Genomic DNA, 17,936 nt, shown 5'->3' on the forward strand with positions numbered 1-17,936 from the left:
CTGCATTCATTTAAAAATAAACAACAACTGTACAAACTTACTGCATTCACTTAAAAATAAATAACAACAACTGTACAAACTTACTGCATTCACTTAAAAATAAACAACAACTGTACAAACTTACTGCATTCACTTGGAAAAAAACAACTTTTAATTAATTTTTTTTCTTCTGTTTTTCTGACAAATTTTTTTTTCCTAAATTCTCTCTGTTATTTTTAAATAATTAATCAAACGATTACATCATTTCCATGATTTCTTTCCAAGTAGATTTTTACAATGTTATATTATTAATTATTATTATTAATTCCTCCTTTCTGGAGCATTTTTGCTGCAGTGTATTCAAATGTGTGTGAGTTTTGCTGCCACATACTGGACGGGAGAGAATTTAGGGGGTCACGTAAAAGACAGGACACGGAAATAAAATCTTTATTCATTCATTTGTAATCTAATTTGAATACTTTTAGATTATTTCAAGAAAATATTGCACCATATACAAATATAAATGTTCTATTTTCTCTTAAACATCTCAAAAAATGTTTGTTTTTTTGCATTAACACTTCAAATTACAAAAACAGCAGTGACACCAGGTGTACTGATTACTACCCAACCCTGGGAGAGGAAGGCTGGATGAGAGGGTGGGCTCTCTGTCAGCTGCAGGTGGTCCATTACAGATTGTTGGTGTCAGTGTCAAGAGGTCTCATTTTCCTGTCTGAAGCAGGTCATGACCCACCTGGCTCTGGGATGACAACAAAAATCATCCATTTCATGCTCAACGGGAGGCTGGAGCAAGCGGAGTTTGGAGCCGACTGCTCTGCTGCAGATGTCAAAGGTAGGGGGGGGAAAGGGGGGTGGCTGTAGTTTGTGATTTTAGAGACATAATTATAATGTAAATGAGTAAAAGTATGCCACAACCACTATTTCATTTGAACATTCAATGTAGGCACACATAAAGGTGTGAACCAGGAGTTATATGAGCAACAGGGCGTGTATCACAGTAGTGTCAGACTATTTCATGGTCACGAATGTTCCCGTGGCTTCTGCGTTAGGGCCTCACCTCCATGTGGCTTTGACAGGTCCTCAGGTTAAAGGACCTCTTTGCCATTGTCATCTTGAGATGGTGATGAATAAACCATGTGACAACTGGGCCCGACCTCTGAAGACGACAATAATAAGAATACAGGTTGAATTAAGGATTTTGTAAACTAGAAGGTGCATCTCTGGAGAAAGTGCGCTGTGCTTTAAGCAGATAGATCTCAACTGTGTTTGGATGATTTAGAGTTTGTACTTAGTTGGCACGGTTATATAGCGTACTCACCTGTGGCTCCATTTTAAACAAACTGTGCCTCAGGTGCCTCAGGTGGTCTGAATCGTAGTCTCACAATTCCGAAATATCCTGAACTCTCCGTCTGACAGATCTGTTCCGGGCGGCGGCGGAGGCAGGGCCTCACCACATCCTGAAAATGTACAGCACAAACGGCAGCATGTTGAACATCTCCCCCCGGCTGGAAGCCAACAGCGAGGACTCGTACTACCGCCTGGAGGTGGTGGCGGCAGATGTTAAGAGTGAGTGGCCTCCTCTGTGACATCAGCAGATCAGTCTTAAAAATCTATTTCAAAGCTTCCAAAACAAGTATTGTGATGTGGGGGCTGAGGTCATGTCCTCAGTATTGTTTCAGGGAATTTGGCAAATTTAACAGTTGATATATTTACATAGTTTAGTTTCAATATAGTTAAATGTGAGTGTTTTTAGACAAAACAAGTTAAACATTAAAGAAGCACATTCAGTTCAAATCTTACCTTTGTCTTTATTCCCTTCATTAGAGCTTACCCGAGAACTTGGCCAGGTCCATCACCTTTTTAAACATCCTTTAAATTGATTGACTTTGTCATCTATTACTCGACTCTACAAATAAATGGCTGCAAAGTTTAGTTTTTTTCAAGACCTGCAGCTCAAACACACGTAACATCCAAACATCCTACCAATACTGAACGAAAAGATCTGACTTGGTTCAGAACCTTTCAGATGTTATGATTTCGTTCCACAGTCTTTTGTGTTTCATTTTGTGCAGATGTGGGGATGCCAACAGAGCTGGACAACATGGAATGCAGGTGAGTGCCTCTTGTAAACGCAATTTATTGAAGCATCTGGGCGAGAAGGACTCACTGCTGTTTCCTGTCTCTGTCCTTAGGCTGCATCATCTGGAGAGCAAAGTCATTGAAGACGTGGGAAAGACTCCGGACATCATCTGTGAGCTTAAGAGCCAAGTGGAGTCTTTTAAGAGGAAGCTGGAGGTTTGTCAGTCTAATCCTACCAAGACACAACTTTCACAAACAGTTTCTTTTCATCACATGTAGGAAGAAGTGGATAAAACCTTGCTAACCCTGTAATAGAAACTGTCCATTAACAGTCCATTCACCAGACACTACTGCAGAGCTTCAATCCAAATCAATGCAAATAAAGCTGAACTTGAATTTTTGCTCACTAGTCTTCACTTTGGTCTGTAATAATACAATGATTGTATTCTCTTCTGTCAGAGTGTGGAGCACCTGAGCTGGATGGGTCTGTTCAAGGAAGACAGTGATCAGCAGCTCTCCAAGTTCTCCCCGAAACCCAAAACACCTCATCTGAGCGTGCAGGAGGAGCGCCAACAAGTCCGCAGGAAGTTCCTCAACATGAGGTGACCTCGTCTCATTTCACCGCTGATGAACGCTGGTGTTACTGCTGAAATGAGATATTAACATTATTTTTATGGAAAATGTGTGTTTTTTATTATTTATTATTTTATTTTTTTGCTAATGTGGTGGCATGTAAATGAATATATGAACTAACTGTGTTAATCTATTCAATTAATAGATAATATATAAAGTGTTAACTAATCACATAAAGTCAAAGTGACTCTTACGATCATAATTATGAGCAACAGAAATTCATGATGTGTCCTTCAATAAATCACTGTGTCACCTGTTGCACCAAATACTCTGTTTTAAGAACATTTTGTTTCTCAGATCTCTATGAGGACTGAAACATCGTAAATAAATATAATGAATGATCGACAGTGTGCAGTTTTATCAAAGACCAAAATTGAGTGTAGAGCACATTTGTGTCTGTTCTGTGTTGCCGTAGCTCGCTGCAGGTCACAGAAGAGGTGAGAGAGCATCTGAAAACTCCCATTTTTGACAACTGGTGAGTACAAATGTGCACAATGTTTTTCTCACTCTGTACTGAAATAATTTGTTTTTCTGACACTCTGTATTGAACTAATTTAGTTCATTTAGATATTTTTTTTATTTTCTTTCGATATATATTTCTCCTTTGTAGTGTTTATATTTATATTAATTGACTATTGCTCCTATGCAACGCCTGACAACCTGCTGCCGAATAAAGTATCTAACTATCTATCTATGTCGTGAACCACAAGATCCTTATTGACTGTCTAGGACAGTGGTTTGGCGCATCCTATTTTCATCTTAAAAAAATTACTAAATTTTCCCGCTTTATGCAGACGGCATACAGCTTTACTTGTCCATTAAATGTGATCTCAGCGAATTTACTGACTGATATAAATTAATGGTTGGACTCAATTTAACCCTTTCATGCACAGTGGTCACTAGAGTGAACAGTTAGTCAAGAGCTTTTTTTTTTTACATAGGCATGGGTTTTGATGATAGCTGCACATCAGCAGGTCACTCTCTTTGATTAAATGAAATGATGTGAGAAATCATAGTAGTACTACTTTAGTATTAGCTGGTCTTTGCTTGTAACAGAAAAGTTTAACTTTAAACTTTAACTTAAGGCCTGCAGTTACAACTCAATCAATCAATCAACGCATTTGCAATTTAACACTGGCAGTCCTTTGTACTCGTACAAACATGAGCCTAAACTGTACCCGAATAATGTGCTACTGCACACTATGGACTAAATCAAACATGCACCACAGTGGACGCTAGTGCATCATTCCTTTCATTTACTGCCACCCACTGGCCAGCCAGTGTAAGTGCAATAAAAATGTCTCAAAACCAAAATGGCAAAAACAGCTCAGGAATATTTTGCCAATCCTTCTATAGTAGGAGAACCTTGCAGATAGATAAAACAAATGGAAACATCAAGTAACAACAAAGGAGTAATACATTTGTTAACATTTTATTGATTATATAAAGAAAGATTAATCTGTCAACTAAATTGAACATCATGCTTTGCTGGCTATATTTCCATCAGTCCATACTATTAATGCAAATTGAAAATGCTCACACACACACACACGACTCTCTCACCTGTGTGTGGTGTTAACAGGCAGTGGGAGGAGGCGGAGATGCTAGTGCTCCTCCAGGTGATGTTCACCGACCTGGAATTCCTGACGGCGTTCCATATCAAGCTGGAAGTGCTGCAGAACTTCCTGTTTGAGGTCTACTGCCACTACAACAGCATCCCCTTCCACAACTTCAGGCACTGCTTCTGCGTCACTCAGATGGTACGGACAGCAGAAGGGAGTTACTCTTTTCTGAACGTCAGATGCAAGAGTTTGATTTCATCTTTATCAGCTGGATCTCACACAAGTTCAGCAAAAATTATATTTAAGTACTGTACAGAGCCCATTCTCCACTTAGAAACAATTAGCTTTGTTGCAACTAGATGGCAAAAGATAACAAGAATGGCTAGGAGTGGCTCATGTTCCCTCTGTCCTGTCTTTTATCTAAAGGAATCGGTAACAAAATCTGTCAAATTCTGCTACACAAGCTCTTTGAGTGCAGGTTAATAAATCATGCAGAAACAGCTGTGTTTTGGTGATACAGATGTTTGTTGTTGGGGTCTCATTCTGCAGATGTACGGGCTGATCTGGCTGACAGACCTCAGGAGTAAATTATCAAGAATCGACCTGTTGATTATGTTGACCTCGGCTCTGTGCCACGACCTCGACCACCCTGGCTACAACAACGTCTACCAGGTCACCTCCCTGCCGTTGTGTTTGGGGCTTTAATGTGTTTGTCTCATAATTAAGGTGTTTGTTTATTGTTAATCTGAATGTTTTATTAAAAATATGTCACACAGATCAATGCGCAGACTGACTTAGCTCTTCGCTACAATGATATTTCCCCCCTGGAAAACCATCACTGTGCCGTGGCCTTCGGCATCTTGTCCAAGGTACAAAAAACATCACGCATTAAAAGATGCAAAGCATTGTGCTGTAGAAATGAAAAACAAAACAATTATGAATGGAAACAGACAGAATAAAAATAACTGCCCTTGCTAGGGAGTTCTGTGGGCATCAAAGTAAAGTTATTTTAGACAATTATTTCATGACTTTTGTTGTGTACCCCTCGAAAACAATAATGAGGTCAGGTGACCTCAGTGGTGGGTATGACCTGCTGGCAGTAACCAATAAGAAGTAAGGGTACTCGTGTGGACAAAAATCATAAGTGCTGGTAGACTGGTGAGTACCGGCACTGATCTGTTTTCTTACTTTCTTATAAAATGGTCATAAAATAGTTTACTCTGCACATATTCAAGCAGTGAAATAAAAACCACAAAATGAGACTTTCCTACTTGATACTGTGGCCGTTTGAGAAACATTAAAAGCTAGTAAAATGACTTTCTCTTTGCAGCCGGAGTGCAACATCCTAAAAAATCTGACCTGTGAGCAGTACAAACACATCCGTGGAGGAATGATCAGGTAAGACTTCGGCTAACACTTCATCCGTGTCGAAGTTGTGTCGTTTGTTAAAAGAATCCCAAAACTTTTTTCAGATGTATTCTGGCCACCGACATGGCGAGACACAACGAAATTCTCAACAAGTTCAAAATCATGCAGCCGGTGTTCGACTTCACCAACAAGGACCACAAGGAAGTGGTAAAGAAATACACACTGAAACCTCAACTCTTATTTTCTCTTCTCAGTGTTTTCAGTTTCTTTCAGGCTTTCTTATGAGCTGTGCTTTTAGTTTTTAAGGTCAATTTGATCCAACTTGTTAGTTCTCCCTTCACACTGAAACAGCAAAACCTCTTTGTTTTCCTCCTATTTCAATCTACAAACAACAAAATTGTTCATTACTGCCTTTAAGTGGGTCAGACAGTGTGCTCAATCTGCTACTTTAGTTGAGTCTTTAGTTGTGTTTCATATTGTTCTGGAATATTTTTAAAATATATATACAATATATTCATATAGTTACATTTGCTTCTATATATTCTTCAGTAAATATATTTTAATATAATCAATATTTGACATTTACAAGTAAAATCAGGCAATCAGAAGTCTGAAATTAAAATAACACAACAAAATAAGATGTGTGAAAGAAGTAAGCAGGTATTTTCTTTACCATCTTATAATAAACTCTAAAACTGGCCGGTGACCTGTGGAGAGAACGATTATATAAAAGCGTGTGTGACAAGGAGCACCATAGCAACAAGACAAAACTGCCTCAGCAGAGCTTCTCATTCTGGATGTGATTCCTGTTTCCAGCTGATGAAGATCATGGTGAAGGTGAGCGACATCTCCAACGAGGCGAGGCCGATGGCCGTGGCCGAGCCCTGGCTGGACTGTCTGCTGCAGGAGTTCTTCAACCAGGTTTTTACTGATCAATACACAGGAAGTGACAGCTGTCCCAGTGATTGAGAGTAGTCAGGAAGGGAATGTCACTGTTGAATATCACCAAGGATTAAGTGACATTTGCTGTACTAGTCGAGCTGTGTGCTGTAATTTTGTAATTACTGTGTATTTTTTATTGAAGGACAAACATATGCAGATTATACACGCTTTGTTCTTGTTTTGTTGTGCAGAGCGACACAGAGAAACTCAAAGGGCTCCCAGTGACTCCTTTCATGGACCGAGACAAAGTGTCCAAACCGTCCTCTCAGACCAACTTCATCCGATTTGTCCTCTTGCCGCTCTTCACCGAGCTCACCAAGCTGTTTCCCTGTCTGGAGGTAAAGGCACTGATTGATAACAGTAGTATGTACAGTTTTTAGAGGGACTTGTGGGTGATTAGTTTACGCAATGATAGAAAAGGGGTCCCTTGAGGAAAGAGTTGGGGAGCCACTGTTTTAAGGGACACTTTTTGGCTTTCTGAATTGACAACTGATTTCCTTCATTTGTACTATTAATGTGGCCACAGCACAGGCCCACACACAATTAATCATTTCCAGGATATTTGGTAATTGTAATCCATTTCCAGGTGCTTCCACGAGCTGAAAACTAGTCTCAAAAGTTGGTCTATTAAACAGCATCTTAAACGCATTTCAAGATCCGTTTAGTTGTTTGCATTTGACAGCAAAAAATGGTGTCAAAAAACAAAGAGCTAATTTGAGTGCTGTCAACAGTACTTCTGGGAAATGTAGGAAGTCAAGCTGTTGTTGAGGGAACACAGGAAGCACTGCAACACAAAACTGAACTTCAATGTTTCACCAAACAACCCTTGAAACCCGCTGAGCGGAGGTCCTGAAGCTAAAGGTTCTGCTGTCTGTCACGTTGTCTTGCAGCAGCACATTCTGGAGCCGGTGCGACGGGCCCTGGAGTATTACTCCGACATGGAGAGGGCCAGCATGCAGGAGCAGGGGACGACCAAAGCATGAGGAGTACGCGCTGGCCGACAGAGCGTTGTATCAGCAGCAGTGTGCTAGAGGAAGTTGTTGCATCTGAAAAATTGTCATTTAAAATGTTGAGGATTTACGTCTTAGTTGTTTCTAGTTGGGATTATGTCCACCATTTCAAAGTGGTTATAGTTTTATAAGATTTGGATACCAGTGAGACATTATCTAGCTATTATTGGACATGTTGGTGTATTTTAATAGGATAGGAATAATCCTATTTATTGTTCAGTTAATCTGCTGGATTATTAAACGTTTTCCATTTTCTGCAAAAGAGCATGATTTTTTTTACGTTTATCTTTATGGATTATATTGATGCCGAGTTGGCAAGAAGACAAATCACTCGTACACGTTACAATCTCTGTCTGCGTCAGCGTAATGTGTTATCAACAGGTATTGCTAACAATTGTTAACCTGGACGGAACTTGGTTTTCCGCCTTGTTCCTGTTGACCTCAAGTGAGTGCAATGCAGACATATATTTCAGTATTCTCATTAAATAATTTATTTTATTTTCTAATAAAACAGTCCCACAGTTTGAGAACCAGCAGACTAACACACTGTTGGTTTTCACCTTTTAAGGGATTTGTTGAGAAAGAAAATAAAGAATGACATCAGACTTATCCTATGAATTACCCAACATGTAATTGTTTTGATCATTTGATGATTGATATGAACTAGTGACAAGAAATGTATTTTGTGCACATTTAAATACAAATAAAATGCTTATTTTTCATTTCTTGCCATGGCTGACTGTGTTTCACTATTACAAATGTGCTTTTTTAGATGTATTTTTTTTAACTTTGAAAGTTAACTTCCTTATTGTGTACTTATACTTTTATATTGTGTGACTGTCAATAAAGATCTGCCTTTCTGCTTGGTATTAAATTACAGTACATGGTAATTACAGTGTTTTTTAAATGTTTGCTAAGACTACAATGTCAACTCTGTACACATTAAAGACAGCAAACAGCATTGTGTTTATTCACCAGCTGGAGGTAAACTGAAAGATTTATTTTTCAATCACTTCATTTACAAAAAAAAAAAGTGCAAATATGTTTTTTTGTAAGAGTAATCTCATAAATATGTAGTTTAAAATAAAAATGACCAGGGCTCAACATTAGTGTGTTTCAGACAAAATGAAAAAATGCTCACAATAAATCTTCAATATTTACAACACAGTTCATTTTTCAATACATTCTCTTGGCATTAAAAAAACAAAAAGTTGATCACTTGCTTCGACATGAACATGAACCTTCCGGTTTGTCTGAACTGTTAGCAGCTTGGAGCTCTCACCGATTATTTTTCACTACAAAAAAAAAAAAAAAAAACCACGACACAGGAAACGACCGAGGGGAGAAAAACACTGAATGAGCAGTCGAGTAGCAGGATGCAAAAATGCAGGATGCACAACCTGCATGAACCTGCAACACTTCTGTCCTTCTTAGTTATTCTCCTTCATTTATTTAGCTAACAGCAGAGGTACAGTGTGACTGTTCTGTCAGTCTGTGTAATAGGAGCTGATGTTTACTTAGCCGTGCTACCTTCCTAACTCTTCGTCCTGCCCTCATATGAAGGCTGACAGTCGTTTGGGAAATCTTTTAAGGCGACGGTCCTCAATCGCCAAATCAAAATGAAAAACAGTTCCCCGCTTTTAGAGATCAACAGTGACCGCCCACTTTTTTGTTCCCAGAAGTGAAATTCCAGTGAATTGACTACATGTAGGAGTTTTAACCCTGAAAACAAGCTGACCAACTACGAGATGAATTGTGACCTTAAATCATCTGATTGGGAGCAAAAAACTGAAAAAAACCTAAAAAAACGGTTACCAGACTGTGTAACATAATTAATTAAGGAACTACTCATCCCATAAACCCTTGCAAATGATAATGAAAGTAGAGCGCTTCTTCTTGGATTTAACCACTGGCATTAATATGATGTTTACTGGCCCTCACAAACAGAAAGTGTCTTTCAGAAAGAGAAACCATGGTTGCTCTGTGCTCAATTCAACCATCAGAACTCACAAACTAGTTCAAACCTGCTGGAAGTGTGTAAATAAAGTTGGTTTTTTTAAAGTAACTAGTTGTTGGCGTGGCTAACATTTCTATAGATGAGAGCAGAACAGCTGTTTGGGTTCATTCATCGACCTTTCACTATGAATGCTGTTTACAAGGTAGGTCAGCTCACTATATGGGAATTATTAAGGTTCAATTCCCCTCTGCTCCACACGGTTTGGCCATACTTTTCACAGTAAAAGCTTTTATTTCTGATTGTCTTCACATCTACAGACACAATCTGCTCACCCTGAACTCAGTAACATCATTAACTAACCTGTGAGGAAGAGTTGGACACAGACACACTCCACTGACTGTCTGTCATTAACTAACCTGTGAGGAAGAGTTGGACACAGACACACTCACTGACTGTCTGTCATTAACTAACTGTGAGGTAAAGAGTTGGACACCAGACACACTCACTGAGACCTGCTCTACCAAAAATCAAGTAGACACACTCACTGACTGTCTACCAATCAGAGTCGCTGTTTCATTTTGGGGTTGTGGGTACTGTAGTGCTTCTGCATGAGATTGTGAATAAAGAAGGTTGATATCATACAGACGTGTAATACAAAATATCACACTAGAGCTAAATCACGTCCAGCAGATTTGGGACAACTAACAAAGTGCGGTACATCTGCTTTAAAGTTAAACATTTGATTATAAGAGACGGGGTGCAGACTAAACATAGGGATGAACTTTTTCCTCAGTTGAGTGTCGGAGCACTAATCTTTATCCCAGATTTATTATCTATAATCCTCACTGTGTGGAACTGATTCAGTGAATGAATGAATGTAATCGACAAAGGAACTATATTTACAGGACTGGTCACATCTGGCCGACCCCCGACCCGCTCAATGCGCTGTTTGCTGTAACTCTGCTGTTATCTCACACACTTTAAGGCTCTTGGAAACCATTTGACACAATTAAATTAACCAACAATCCAACACGGTTCTGACAAGAATGTCTGGTGTTGCTTAACTGCTACAGTAAAAACAACATTTAGCCTTTCAGACAGTTTGTGCCTTCAGGTCGAAAGGAACAGTTGAATGGTGCCGCTGAAGCATCAAAATGAACATTAATACAGGCAGCGTTAATATAAATATGGCAGCAACATACAACAATAAACAACTATTAGAGAAAAAACACAAAGTGCAGCACTCCAACTTTAAATAAAATCGGTTTATAAAATAATATCATCAGGATTCTAACAATCTGGTTTGTTAAAGGAGCAATGTGCAAGGTATGGCCAGAATTATGGTTGAGTGTTTCAATATTAAATAAATCAACATTATTAACAGCTACAGAGACATCTACGCAGTGCGCTTAAAGTCTTACAAATGGTCCCATTTTTTATTTTATTTTTTTGTAAAGCTTCAATAATGCTTGAGTACCATTTTACCCCCAAACCACGCAGGACACACAGATTCGAGGACTCCTACACAAGAGCAGATTTAAAGTTTGTTCAAGGCTTCTATCAGTATTACCTGTACTGTTACAGAAGGGTTAGGGCTTCAAACTGAGCTTTGAACCTTTAATCTTAGGTTAGTGAACTTGCACATTAAAGTTTGGGCCTGTGAACTCTTTCAGGCTACATTTTGTTGACTAATTTCTTACAACTGGATCAATTTCCAGCGGTTTCAATGACTGGAAAACACACTAAACGCACTGTGGTTTGTTAGTTGTGAGTTAAACAATATTTTCAAACACTTTTTTTGACTGAGATGATATTCCATTCCTCTTCCTGTTTAGATTTATAACCACACAGAAAAAAAAAAAACCTACCTCAGACATTATTTGCATCATTTTGAGATGACTATAAGTCTTTAGTGTCAAATTTATTTTCTTTATTTTCAACTTACCAGACTTTCCAGGTCTGTGCAGCAACCCTGTGGTTCTCCACTGATACGCATCCTTACACTTGACTACCGCTCGGTCTTCGTGTTTCCCTTCTGCTTCCTAAAGGTTTTATTTGAACTAGCAAATAAAAGGAATGAAGTGCTGCTAAAGAACCAGAGTTTGGCACTCTGAGCGTTAAACTGACGGTTTCAAGTGTTAAAACGACGAGAAGCTGGTGGAGCAGTGCTGTGTGGTCACTACAGGGTTGGGCCTGTCAGGAGGTGGGAGGGACTTTTCACAGGTTGCAGAACAGTAGCATCGCACCACTTTCACCTATTTACACCGTCTGCCGAATAAAGCTCTTTTCTCTTTTGTTAATTGAACATGATGGACTCTGGATCCTGGTTCATCATTTGAGCCATGTGTCGCAGGACGTCCTTCTTGGTGATGATACCCAGCAGACGCCTGAACAGAGAGGGAAATAAACAGTCAGCTCTGTTAGTCACTAAATCCTTCACACTGGTCCTCTGACTGATACATAAAGACAGAATCATTATTCATTGTAATTATTTAAATTGACTTTAAAGAAATGAAATACATTTGGTCATTCATTTAAGTCATTAATCAAGTCTCTGTTTGGGAATAGGCTAAAGTTTTAGAACTACAATACACGCTTATATGCAACAAATGTGTCCTCGTGTTTTACATTAAATGTCCACCATATGTTGCTTTCTCTAGCTTCAGTCTTCTTCCATACAGCATGTTCATTTAGTCTATTACGGTCCCACTTAGAGTCAACAGAAGAAGGTATGTTTTAGTAGGGCGTGGCTGTTACTGCGTTGACCATAAGAATCAGAAACACATTTTATTGTACTGTTTATCTGGAATAAGAGCATCAGTGTTCTTGGGTAAGAGAACATTTTAAAAGTGGAGAACAAAACATTTAGTTTTCACAGTTCACAAGTTGTTTCTCCAACGTAAAAAAACCCCACACATAGGTTTTAAATTGGAGGAACATTTAAAAAAATGCAAGAATAATGCATGGCATGTGAAACTGAATACTTGAATTAAATAGGCGAGCATCCTTCCTAAGTTTGCTCGGGTGCGAGCCCCGTGTCTTACCCGCTCCTGGTGACGAGACACTGGCGGAGGCCCAGCTTGCGGAAGATGTCCACCACCGTCTCCATGGGTGTGTGGTCGGTGACGGTGAAGGGGCTGAGGTTCAGGATGCGTCGCAACTTCAGCGGCTGCGGGTTGCTGGCCGGCAGCTGCGGCGCGTCCTCTGTGAAGTAGACCACCGAGCTGCTCACCACGCCGTCCTGCTTCTGACGGGCGTTTTCTACAAACAGACGGGGAAGACAAGTCTGTTTAAAACATTTTGGCCTTTTGGGGAATTGATATGGAAGTTTCTATATGTATTATTAAAGCAGCTGATTTCATCTGATCTGCTGGGAGGGAGAGAGCGAGCAGAATGTAGGGGTTTAGTTACACTTTAAACAGATTGTGTTGTCTCTCGTCTCACTCCAATGAATGTGGGCTCTGATATTTTCCACACAGGGTCAAGCAGAAGGTTTGTTTGAGACACAATCAACTTACTGATGGCCAGGGTGAGATCGCGACGCTGAACGAAGCCGATGAGCCTCTCAGACTCTCTGGACACGACCACCGGGAAGCCGTTATAATCGGTATCTTTGATCAGCGCCTCGACGTCCTCCACCGTGGTGGAGTCCTGGGTGAGGACGGCCAGAGGCGGGTCGTTTCTGCGGGGCCGCATCACGTCGGTGGCCAGGGTGCGGTGGGTGAACTCGTCCCTGACGTCCAGGTAGGGGTAGCCGTTGAGTTGGATGTGTGACTCGTAGATGCCCTCCTTCCCGAAGGCGTCCGCTACCCACTTGCTGGTGACGGCGGCGGCCATCAGGGGGACGATGTACTCCAAGCCGCCGGTGAGCTCGAACATGATGACCACCAGGGAGACGGTCATCCTGGTCACCCCGCCTGAGAGGATATAATGACACATTATTAATGATGACACTAACTCATTTATGTGTTTTATAATTATATCAGTGAATACATCTTACATTTTAATTCTTCTCTTCTGTACTTTCACAGATTTTCATCTCGACCAGATTTAAACATGTTGTGTGATGTTCAATTAACCGAAGGCCAATATCAACAATCTTCAACTTCCAGTGTTGATTAACAAAATAAAATGTACGTTTTCATTCAAATGATGCACCGAGGAACTAATATATTGATCAATAAATAATGCTACTTACTCGTTGGCAAACCAAGTCCCCATTTTTAATCTGAAATTGTCGCACATTTAAAAATAAATCTCACACGTGTTTCCTGCTTCAGTGTTTTCCAGTTGCTTTAGTGTGGAGAAGTCTCACTTCATTTAAAGATGTGTCAGCAGTGTGCCCCCCCACAGGGCCCCCCCACAGGGCCCCCCCACAGGGCAGCAGCAGGCGCTCTGCTTGGCCGGACCCCTCATGTCTACAGGCAGAGTAAGGATGCTAAATCTACTCACCCAGACAGGCGGCAGCTCCCACCATGGCGTACAGTCCAGGTGTGACACAGTCTGCGCCGGGCCGGCACCAGTTCTTGAAGATGATCCAGTCGTGGTGGTGGTACGCCATCTGCTCCACGGCAATCCCCACAATCCGTCCTGCGATAGCTCCCACCGCCATGCTGGGAATGAAGAGACCTGACGGGATCTGGAGAGGAAACACGATCGTTCAGAGGACGCTCAGGTAATCTGATTACAAACCATCCTCCATCTGCTGTGGAGGTAGAGTGACCATGTGTCCCCCTTTATGTGGGACTGCACAGAATTCCTTGTCCCACAGAACTGTGACACTTTAGCTTTGTTTTGTGCTTACTGTATTTACCGTATATTATTTTTAAGTTAGATTGAGATTATAGAAATGTTTTAGACCTCGTTGGGATCAGTCTAAATGGAGGGCAACATGACTAACTTGTCCGACTGAAAGCTCAACACTAACTCATTTTCAACACTGGTTCTTTACAAGGAGAGACAGAAAACTCTCTTTTCTTAACAAACAAACAAACCAGATCTATCCTTCGTTCTGACCTTCATGCCAAAGGTGAAGATTGTGATGACGATCTTGAAGATGAGAGCGAGGGCGAGCTGCCACAGGGCGTTGTAGACCCCGGGCCCCGCCGGTCGGTCCGGGATGTCGTCCACCGGCCGACTCATGTTGGGGTTATTAATATAATCACAGAGCTGTGACGACTCCAGCGCTCCGCAGTCGTTGAAGAGCTCAGAGATGAGCTCGCTGGTGCTGCGCCGGGTGTACGGGTTGGGGAACGCCAGCACCGCCGTGATACCCGTCACGGCGATCACCTCCAGAACCGGGTACTTCCCCAGCTGGGTGGTCTTCCTCCGGCGGCACCAGGCAATGTTGGCGCGGATAAAGAGCGTCCCCCAGAGGCCGCCGAACACGCCCAGCAGGATGAACGGCACCAGCTCCGCCATGTACCACGGCGTGTGGTACTCCACGTAGAAGAGCACCAGACGGCTGTTGCCAAACGGGTTGATGGAGCGCAGTGTGAAGGCGGCGACGAGGGCAGCGAAGAACGAACGCCACAGGGTCTTCAGAGGGAAGTAGTAACTGACCTGCAGGAGAGACGACATCATCAGGTTATTCCTTCGACATTCACCTTTAATTCACTGTTTAACGAACTGTTAGTGACGCACTGCCGGACCAAAGCACTGCGTCACACCCTCAACAGCAGTTTTTTAACGAACCTCTTCCAGGCTGAACAGAACTCCTCCGATGGGCGCTCCGAAGGCCACCGACACTCCAGCTGCTGCTGCGGCTGATAACACCTGAAAGGTCAGAGGTCAGGGTCACTGACAGAACTCTCCCAAGTGCTTCCTGACCGTCTGGTAAAAGAAACTCTGTAACATGTTTCAGTGTATTCAAAATGTCACTATATTGCTGGACAGATTTCACATGTGTAAATATAAAACACAAGAACAGAATTCTTTTACTGACCAAAAAGTGCCAGAAAAATATGGGAATTGGATGCTACATTAAGTCTCTAACACGTTTTACTTGTTATAGGTGTTTTGAATGTTGTTTTGGTTCTTACTGAAACTCCCCCTACTATGAAATATGTTAAGTAAAGTTTTGTTAAAAAAGGAAAGGTTCTTTATTAAAGGACATTGTTCTGTTCACCTTAACGTGAGCAAGAATGACGTGTTCTATGGTGTTTTATCCGTTCGTACCTCTCTCCGTTTGCCCTCGTTCTTGCTGTACTTGGAGAAAAGGCTGCAGAAGAGGTTTCCGCAGCAGCAGGCAACGTGGACCAGAGGGCCCTCTTTCCCTAGGCTCAGACCCGACGACACTGCCAGAACCAGGGTGACCGTCTTGATCAGCAGGGTCCATTTCCCCAGGTATCCTCTGATGATAAAGCCGCTAAGGATTGTCTTGATCTGCCCAAAACCAAAAATAACATCCGTGAGTATGTTTCAGTGTCCAAAAGCGGAAAACGAATACATTGATTCTATTTTGCTTTGGTTATGTCTCTCACCTCCGGGATTCCTGAACCGCACGCGTACGGAGCGAACACTCGCACCAGTGACACCGCCAGGAAGGAAAACAGCAGAGCCCACAGAACGTACAGGAAGTAGTTCAACACGTATGCTCCAGCTCCCTGAATGAGCAAAGAAAAAGAGGATTTCATTATTGTTAGGAACACATTCTTCTCTGACAGTTACTGAGATAGGAATACTTTACTGTGAGTGACAAATACACATCAAAGCTCAAATACTATACATGCTAGAGTCATCAAACCTGCTGCCACATGATGTGCTAAATATATTAAAGCATGTATTGAATAGTTACTGAGCGTTTCATGTTCCAGAACTTAACAATTTGGATCGGGACAACAAATATTATTCCTAAATATTCAGTGAAAATGATTAAAATCATATTCCATAGCTTACAATAATGTGTGGAATTAATTACCGCTCCCACCGTCAGATTATCCCCAGAATTTTAGCACTTTTAAAACTCATCAAGTCAACCAGTTAACGAGACTACGCGACTGCTTATATTGTCTCATTTACGCTGAAACAAATGATTTCGGTGGAAGGCGGGTCTGACCTCGGCGTGGCCCGTCATCAGCTCGGCCCACTTTTGCCACTGCGGACATTTGTCCCGGTCGTCGAAGGTGGTCTCGTTGGACGTCCAGCAGCACTGCTCGTGGCTGTACCAGAAGGCCGACAGACACACGCCTTCCTTCAGGTCCGTCATCCAGTCCACCGCCAGGTCGATCACTCCGGCCAGCGTACCTGCAGAGAACAGGACGTAGACCGTAAACCGAACCGCATAAACCTCGACCAGCACAGCGCTGGTTTGAAACAGAACAATAAACACATTCACGTGACTTTTACTCGAGTAGGATCAAGTCGGGATCTGTGTATCATGTTCCCTCCCTCCTGACCTGAGAGGAGTCCAATGAGCAGCATCACCACCCATCCTGACCAGGCATCCAGCAGGCTCTTGATCAGCTCCCAGAGAGACTCTTTACTCTTACTGGTGATCTGCAGACAAACACGGAGAATTTAATGCTGTTCATTCACAGACCTTGAGGGTAAATCCTTAATTCACAGACGTAGATGTGAAAATCTGTGTCATTTATACTCCTTATATCTTCAAAACAGGCTTTAACAATAGTTTTATTCCGTTCGAAGGATAGAACGAGATAGAAAATCGATCAGATATCTGTAAAAATACAATACTTTGCATCTCTAAACGAACCAACAGCTGCTAAAGACGAAACATACACAAACTAAACGTGAATAATAATATATAATGTCTGTTCTATGTGTATGGACGCTGGTGAAACCTTGCGGTGGCGGTCCGTGTCTCTGGACTTCTCCCTCAGCCAGTCGATGGTGTGGAAGTCTTCATACGTGCCCACGTCAGGAAACGGCTCATCCAAGAAGTCCATCAAGTTTCCAGCTCCGTTCATCTCCTCTGAGGGCGTGGTGCCGCTCACACCTGCAGGAGGAGGAGGAGGAGGAGGAGGAAGGGTCATCGTTTTTTATTGTTTACTTGAAGTTTTATCATCATAAGGAGAGGATCTGACAGAAAGTAGCAGCAGCAGTATGTAGAAGCAGTGTTGGGCAGTAAGGCAGTACTGTAATAATATTACTTTCCCTCCAAAAAAATCAATAAAAACAAATGGATTTATTTGTGTAATGGTGGAGGAAACTAGTCTGGAAGATCAGATTTTACTCGTAAGTCTGAATTTTAGAGAAAAGCGACACAATTATTAATAATTACAATAAAGTTACAATAATGCCATTATTTTGACAGATAATGTTACTTACTGCGGGATCATTTTTGCATCATAAATTGATTTTTTTCAAACAAACATGATTTCTTACATGTGGAGAAGAAGCTTTGTAGAGTGTTTCATTATTAACACA

The 17,936-nt window shown here is 41.5% G+C and overlaps 2 protein-coding genes across 2 annotated transcripts; one reads left to right on the top strand and one right to left on the bottom strand.

The window, feature by feature from the left end:
* Positions 1 to 346: 346 nt before the first annotated feature.
* On the top strand, positions 347 to 8,255 carry LOC118339693 (high affinity cGMP-specific 3',5'-cyclic phosphodiesterase 9A-like). Its single transcript, XM_035677392.1, has 14 exons — positions 347 to 829; positions 1,414 to 1,563; positions 2,070 to 2,109; positions 2,190 to 2,292; positions 2,536 to 2,678; positions 3,125 to 3,184; positions 4,259 to 4,469; positions 4,821 to 4,943; positions 5,048 to 5,140; positions 5,602 to 5,669; positions 5,744 to 5,846; positions 6,456 to 6,560; positions 6,773 to 6,919; positions 7,472 to 8,255. Exons 1-14 carry the CDS (start codon positions 628 to 630, stop codon positions 7,562 to 7,564), a joined length of 1,641 nt encoding a protein of 546 aa, XP_035533285.1. The 5' UTR covers positions 347 to 627; the 3' UTR covers positions 7,565 to 8,255.
* A 1,832-nt stretch (positions 8,256 to 10,087) lies between these two features.
* On the bottom strand, positions 10,088 to 17,505 carry LOC118339910 (H(+)/Cl(-) exchange transporter 4; the record flags this gene model as incomplete). The annotated part of the gene is given in 11 exon segments (XM_035677724.1): positions 10,088 to 11,935; positions 12,593 to 12,809; positions 13,067 to 13,465; positions 14,001 to 14,187; positions 14,565 to 15,110; positions 15,243 to 15,323; positions 15,726 to 15,932; positions 16,031 to 16,153; positions 16,606 to 16,793; positions 16,946 to 17,045; positions 17,351 to 17,505. Coding segments are annotated over 11 exon segments (2,294 nt in total), but the record flags the coding sequence as incomplete, so codon positions are not given.
* Positions 17,506 to 17,936: the final 431 nt, after the last annotated feature.

This window comes from Morone saxatilis, unplaced genomic scaffold (assembly GCF_004916995.1).
Source record: "Morone saxatilis isolate NCDOM2014 unplaced genomic scaffold, NCSU_SB_2.0 Contig6, whole genome shotgun sequence".
In the NCBI taxonomy this organism is placed as follows: domain Eukaryota; kingdom Metazoa; phylum Chordata; class Actinopteri; family Moronidae; genus Morone; species Morone saxatilis.

What these genes read in the sequence shown, in the direction of transcription:
- LOC118339693 (XM_035677392.1), top strand. Translation starts at nt 628, where the DNA reads ATGAGAGGGTGGGCTCTCTGTCAGCTGCAGGTGGTCCATTACAGATTG. An exon ending in ACTCCCATTTTTGACAACTG is followed by an intron (nt 3,185 to 4,258) that starts GTGAGTACAAAT and finishes CACACACACACA; the next exon opens with CACGACTCTCTCACCTGTGT. An exon ending in GCTACAACAACGTCTACCAG is followed by an intron (nt 4,944 to 5,047) that starts GTCACCTCCCTG and finishes TATGTCACACAG; the next exon opens with ATCAATGCGCAGACTGACTT.